General features: G+C 45.0%; 1 protein-coding gene across 1 annotated transcript; it reads left to right on the top strand.

Moving 5' to 3' along the window:
* Positions 1–253: 253 nt before the first annotated feature.
* klhl38a (kelch-like family member 38a) lies at positions 254–6,095 on the top strand. The gene is made up of 4 exons (XM_026156350.2): positions 254–394; positions 2,797–4,153; positions 4,255–4,360; positions 4,556–6,095. The coding sequence occupies exons 2-4, from the start codon at positions 2,798–2,800 to the stop codon at positions 4,843–4,845; spliced, it is 1,752 nt and encodes a 583-aa protein (XP_026012135.1). The 5' UTR covers positions 254–394; position 2,797; the 3' UTR covers positions 4,846–6,095.
* Positions 6,096–7,084: the final 989 nt, after the last annotated feature.

Genomic DNA, 7,084 nt, shown 5'->3' with positions numbered 1-7,084 from the left:
TAGCAGCTCGGGGACACTTTGATGAAAGACCAGCCTGGGTGGGAACAATGCCTGAGTCAGGACCCTGTGATGGTTCCCCTTCCTGCGGCTATTGTAAACACTCCCTCCACTGGACCCTGGCTGAGTTGTTAAGCTGGCAGCTGGGTACCAAACAGCGCTGTGTCACATGAGAGGCCCGGCTGGAGTCACAGTGGCCCAGGATACTATTCTTAGCTGTAGGAATGTACACAGTGGCCTCATGGCAATCTCCACAGCGCCTAACTGGAAACCCTTCCCTGAGTCACTACCCATTTTCTCTCTGAGTAATGCTTAAACTGTCTTTCATTTGGAATTAATCCTTTTTTTCTGTCAAGACTGACGACTTTGGATAATATTGGTCCTCCGAGGACAGGAGGTAAGGGCTGAGCTAATCACAGATACTGCTGATGAACTGGAATCATCTTGTTCACACAGATGTTTGTCTCAAACTCCTCAGTTTAACTCCAGTTTTATTATTAAATCTTCAAATGTGAAATTTCTTTTGTATTAGCATAACTCTTAGTTAAGAATCTATATTTTCTGGTTAAAACGTTTCCTCTTGTTTATTGGGCATTTAAAGGAGTGAGTCATTGCATTTTATGACATTTCTTTATTTAGACTGGAAATGTTTCTCAAAAATATGATGCCATGCTATAAACTGTCTGTTAAAAGTGTAATAATTTAAGCTGCGTACATGATCAATTCATCACCATCACCACTGTTGACTAAGTGATTAAGGTGCAGATGGATTATTTTTAAATTCAGATGCAGTTTATCATGAGAGGTTCTGCAGCTCCACCAGCAGCTCTTGTTTGAAGTCTGAGTTAAAACTCCCAGTCGTGAAATGCCACTCACAGCTATTGGCATTTAATAATATACAATAATGATTAGTGGTCTAAATATATCAGACAGGCTGGACCATGTAAGTGGGAGTAAATCGGTAGCTGGCACGGAGATGATTTGAAGACTTAATGTTGCTAATAGCCCAATGAAATTCATGCTCTTTAAACAATAGGATCACCACAAACCCTCCAGCCAGAGAGAGACACACTGGGACTAAGAGAGAAAACATGACATATAGAAAAAAATAACAAGAGAGACTGTGAGGCCAGTCCAGAGAGAGATGGGTTGCAGAGACAAACACAGATGGTCCGCTGATACAGTTCTGTTTATGTTAGTGATGATGGGCAGCTTGATTACTGAAATAAGCCCTAATGGCACACGAATCCTGTGAGATCATTTAGACAGGATTTGGAACAGAAATCTGTGTCAGTCATTCACATTAAAGACAGCTGCTACGTGGGAGGTTTAAGAGTTTGAGAGGAGACGAATAAGTGAAAGGCTTTGTTATGAACCAGATCACACGGTTTTCGAAGCATGCATGATTAAGTTGTTGCAAATACAAATTTATTAAAATCACACTTGTGAATCTAATTGGTGCACTTTGTGGAGCTCATGAATAAAGAATATTAGAGAGGAGGATGGATGGAGAACGGTTAGTAAATCAGGAAGGAGAGGATTAGAAAGGAGGAAATGAGGGCAGCTATCACGGTCCTGGAGAGTGAGAGGATGACTGAGCAATGGAGAAGAAGTGTACTGGTACTGATTTTCAAGAACAAGGGTTACAGAGGGATGAAGCTGATGAGACGGACTATGAAGATCGAGGAAAGACTTGTTGGAGCTAGGATAAGAAGAGATGTGAGGATCAGTGAGCAGCAGTATGGCTTCATGCTGAGAAAGAGCTCTACAGATGTGAAGCAGAGGTGTAGAGGTCGGAAGGAGTTGCACCGCGTCTTTGTGGAGCTAAAGAAAGCATATGAAAGGAGCAGCAGACATGTATGAGGTCACCGGTGACATGTATGGTAGGAGTGAATGATGGTTTCAAGGTGGGGGTGGGATGAGGGATTGGTTTTGTGTCCCTTCTCGCTTGCAGTGGTGTTGGACAGGTTGACAGATGAGGTCAGTTCATGAGCTATGATGTTTCCAGATGACATTGTGATGTGTAGTGAGAGGAGGGAGCAGGTGGAAAAGAGCCTGGAGAGGTGGAGGTATGCACTGGAGAGAAGAGGAATGAAAGTCAGGAGGAGCAAAACAGAATAATGTGTGTGGCCTCATGACCTTTTACACAGTGAAGCTGTGTAAAAGGTCATGAATGTGGATGAGTTTAAAAACCCGGGGTCAGCCATCCAAAGCAACAGACAGTGCTCAAGAGAGGTGAAGAAGAGTGTGAAGGCGGGGTGGAGTGGGTGGAGACGAGTGTCAGGTGTGATTTGTGACAGAAGAGTGAAGTGAAGGTTTACAAGATGGTAGTGAGACCTGCTGTGATGTTTAGTGTGGAAATGGTGGCACAAACAAAGAGACAGGAGGCTGGGCTGAAGGTGGCAGGGTAAAGATGTCAATATTTTCACTGGGACTGACCAGAAATCAGAGGGACAGCTCAGGTAGAGCAGTTTAGAGACAAAGCTAGAGGTGCAAGGCTGAGATGGTTTGGACACGTGCAGAGGAGGGACATTGGATATATTAGGAATACATGAGGAAAAGAGGAAAAACAAAAATGTTTGATGGATGTAGTGAAGGACATGGTTAGTGTGACAGAGGAGGATGGTACACAGAGAGTAAGATGCAAGCAAATTTTAAAAACTGTGGTCGTCACTAATATTTATGTAGATCATCACATCACACATCATCAGCATAGCCGGTCATCCACTTTCTCCCATTGGAAAACAAAAATACGACATCAGTCACAAAATGATTCCTGCTTTGTCATCCCTTGTGCAGAATGGCCACCAGACCACAAGATGTTTTCTCTTTCAAAGATGCTGAACTTCCCTCTCACCTACTCGCAAAGCTCAACGTCCTCCGGCAGGAGCGCATCCTGACGGACGTCCTGCTCTGCACTGAACACCAGGAGATCCCCTGCCACAGGAACGTCCTGGTGTCCAGCAGCCCGTACTTCCGCGCCATGTTCTGCAGTAACTTTCTGGAGAGCAGCCAGGCCCGCGTGAATCTGAAGGGAATCTCTTCAAATGTGCTCATTGGCATTGTGGACTATGTTTATACGGGCTGCATCACCATCACCATGGACATTGTGCTCCCACTCATGCAGGCAGCTTCCATGCTTCATTACGGAAGCCTCTTTGAAGCCTGCTCTGTGTTCCTCCAGGAGCAGCTGAGCCCGGAAAACTGCCTGAGCATGATCCGACTGTCTGAGATACTTCACTGTGAGAGCTTGAAGGAGAGGGCCAAGGAGATGGCTGTGAGGTCCTTCTCTGACGTGGCCGCTACAGAAGATTTCTGTGAGTTATCTCTCCCGGAGCTCATGTGTTACCTAGAAGACGACCGACTTTGTGCTGAGGAGGAACAAGTGTTTGAGACCCTGCTGGCGTGGATCCACCATGACCCGTTCTCACGAAGGGGCGCAATCCACGATCTCTTCAAGAAAGTCCGTCTGCGCTACATCCACCCAACTTACCTCTTCCAGTTCATTGCCAATGATCCACTGGTGCAGAGCTCCAGCCTTTGCACTGAGATAATCGAGTCAGTCCGTCGCCTTATGCTTACAGTCAGCGCCAAGTGCAGCCGTGAGCTGAAGCCTCTGTGGACCACACCGAGACGTTATACCTGCAGAGAAACGCTGGTGGTAGTTGGAGGACGCAAAAACAACGAACAGACTTCAAGGGAAGCGTTACTCTATGACGAAAGGACTCAGCGTTGGCAGTGGTTGGCCAAGCTCCCCTTGCGCCTCTACAAAGCTGCTTATGTGTGCATTCACAGTATCCTCTACGTCCTCGGCGGGCTCAGCCTCTGCATGGCATCAGGCGACAGCTCGGTCAGCGCTACAGTTTACACACTCTCCCTCAAAACCAACCAGTGGAGGACTGCCGAGCCCATGCTGGAGCCACGATATGCCCACCAAAGCGTCTCATACCTGCACTTTATTTTTGTGTTAGGAGGCATCGGTGTAGATAAGCGCATCTCTCAGTCAGTAGAGAGGTATAACAGTATGTTTAACCAGTGGGAGGCCATGGCACCCATGCCCACAGCCGTGCTTCATCCAGCTGTTGCAGCCAGTGATCAGAAGATCTATGTTTTTGGAGGGGAGGACGCCATGCAGAACCCAGTCAGGCTGATTCAGGTAAGGAAGGCTTCAGTCAAAGTTAGCATTCAGTGAAGAACAGCCTGCGATGCTCAGGAAATCCAAAAAGGCTGATTGATGGTGTTTGTGCTGTTACACAGGTGTATCACATCGCTCGCAATCTGTGGTCCAAATTAGAGACAAGGACTGTGAAAAATGTTTGTGCTCCCGCCGCCGTCATAGACGACAAGATCTATATCATAGGAGGTAAGGACGCATTTTTACTTTTAAGAAACTGAGAAAAAAATGTTGTTCTCAGCAGCTGTTTTACGCTAAAATATGGACTATATATAATATATTGCCTATAATATAGTTTGACTCATATTTCGACCTGCTTGGTCGACTTTGGGATTTGTTTACTATATGTAATTTACTATGACTTACCAACCATCTAATCTCCAGGGTACACCACGCGAATGATTGCCTACGACACCAAAGCCAACAAATTCTTCAAGTGTGAGAACCTGAAGGAGCGACGAATGCATCACAGTGCTACAGTGATCAACGGCAAGATCTACGTCACAGGTGGACGCATCCTGAATGGCCACGACGTCATCGAGGACTCGGACTGCTTCGAGTGCTACGACCCAAAAACAGACGTTTGGACCTCTAAAGGTTCTCTGCCATACAAGCTGTTCGACCACGGCTCTCTCCCACTAGTCTGCGTTTCCAACAGACCAAACCCACCATGACCCACCATCTAATCACGGCTTGCTCCTTTTTATTGTAATCTCCACCTGCCCTTTGCCATTATTTATTGGCTTCTAACAGAAATGGGAAACCATGTCAGAGTGACACCATTCTTTCACGCAGCTCAGTAAAGCGGCATTTAAGGTCGGGCTGACTTTCATCTGCATCAGAGAAGAAGAGCTCAGCTGGCATGCAGAGGTGTCATTTCTAAGCATCTGGGGCGGAAGTGAACCAAGAACCCCAGAAATGATGAGAGGCAGCTACTCGGACACGTATGTAATCCAAACAGCTCTTTAAAAGCTGTTTCCGCAGATGGATACACTTGTATAAAGCAAACTAAATTGTGTTAATACTGTATTTTCCAAGATATTTGAACACAGCCTGTCACTCTGCAGGGCAGCTGCACTTAACTCTTGACAAAACTGAAACTGGTTAAATAATTTGCACTTTATAGGTCAAAAAATAATACATTCCTTCTTGACCCTGATGTGTATCAGAGGGAACTGATTAATGAGAATAAGGGCTACTGCAAAGTTGTACTTGCTCTGATGTTTGGTGAAGTTTTGCAAAGAAGAACTTTTTTTTCTTTATTCCAGTCTTGGGGGGTTGATTTTCAGTTAAAACCCAACAAAGCTTGTTCTGTTTTTAAGATGTCTGCTTAAAACATGGCAGAACCAGTATGCAAAGATGTGACGTTTTGGATCAGTCCAAGATCTGTGAGCAAATATTTCAATGGTGGTTTACATTCATATTTCACTGTGCATGCAAATGTCGTTAGATAAAGACAACCTGTGGCCTGCTGTGAGCGGCCATGAGTAAAAAATGTTGTTAGAGATACTTTTTGTGTGTTTACAGGCTACATCAGACTGCAGGGGCAACCTAAAGGTGATCTGGCACAATCACACCAACTGATCTGGAATTCATTTTTTTATTCATTTGGGAAATCATAGTCATACAAAGAAATCCTTACCTGTCAAGACTTTGATTGCCATTACATCCCTCTGTGTCCTGCAGCCCTCTTGTCCCTCATGGAGCATGCATTCAGTGTTTTGCTCCAGCCCTTGGTAGCTCCATTATTGGACAATTTGTGGTATACATCTTAATGTTTGAGACTTTCTCACGAATCAACTGAACAATGCATTGCTGCTACTTGCACATTAAGAGACTTCCTCTTTATTTTTGTATGCGGTATTACTTGTACGATGTGCATAAATGTTGTGTTTATGTACTAAAGAGAGAGTCAAACTTCTTATTTGTTGCATTGATTCTTTCTGCGCATAAAAACAGATCAGCTGTGGCAAAATCGCATCTTAGTTCAGCTTCTCGGTCTTCATTTTGAGCAGGCTCGTAATTTGCCTGCAGACTAGCTGAGTCACGACCCCCTCGTGCATGAGGGAACACCATCAATGCAGAAACATGTTCCGGTTGTCAGGTGACACATTTTCTCTCCGTACATCATTAAACACCAGTGCAAAACCCATTAAAATATTGGGATGTTCCTGGAATGTAGTGAATGCATTTCTTTATGTGAGTGTCAACCTCTTGACCCTTCAGGGCACATTCTCCTCATGCAGAGCGTCTGGTATGAAGGCTTCATATCCGGTTACCACTGCCCCCCTGAGAGGCTCACTGTTTGCAAGGTATATGGCCTACTTAAAACTAGCCCTCCAGCAAAGCTGACCTTAGGGGAAGAGATTTGGGATCAGATTTCACTCTTACGCTTTAATGCTTGTCCATTAGTGTTAGTGGAAATGCTGAAACTTGCCTACAAGCACTAACCAAATGGAAATTTCATCACTGTCTCTGAGTTAAATGGCTCCTTGTTAGCCTGGTCCCTCTAAATGCTTCTCTGTAACCCTGTGTGAATGCATTCAACAACTCGTGCTTGCAAAATGAGCTTAATGTCTAAACTCAAAATGCTGAATCCACCAACGCAGTGACTTTTCTGATTATGTCACCGGCAGTCACGTGCTCGGCTCAGTCAAACAGAGCAGAATGTAAGAAAGCCCAGTGAAACCTTCCACTGAGCTGCTGCTCACACAGCCTTCTCAGATTGTTTACAGACTCTGTGTTTGCTCAATACCTTTCCATAGATACCAGTGTGTGAGGGTCACCCTTAAGGGAGGCTGTGGCCTGGGCAGGTTATTTTCAGTATCTGTTACTAACCCATTAAGGGGTAGCATATCATTGCCTATTCTGTGTGTCTCCATAAACACACACAGTGACTGCAGCAAGAAGAAT

This window comes from Astatotilapia calliptera, chromosome 22 (genome assembly GCF_964374335.1).
Source record: "Astatotilapia calliptera chromosome 22, fAstCal68.1, whole genome shotgun sequence".
In the NCBI taxonomy this organism is placed as follows: domain Eukaryota; kingdom Metazoa; phylum Chordata; class Actinopteri; order Cichliformes; family Cichlidae; genus Astatotilapia; species Astatotilapia calliptera.
Note: the sequence above shows the minus strand (reverse complement) of the source record. Positions and strands in the feature narration are given on the sequence as shown.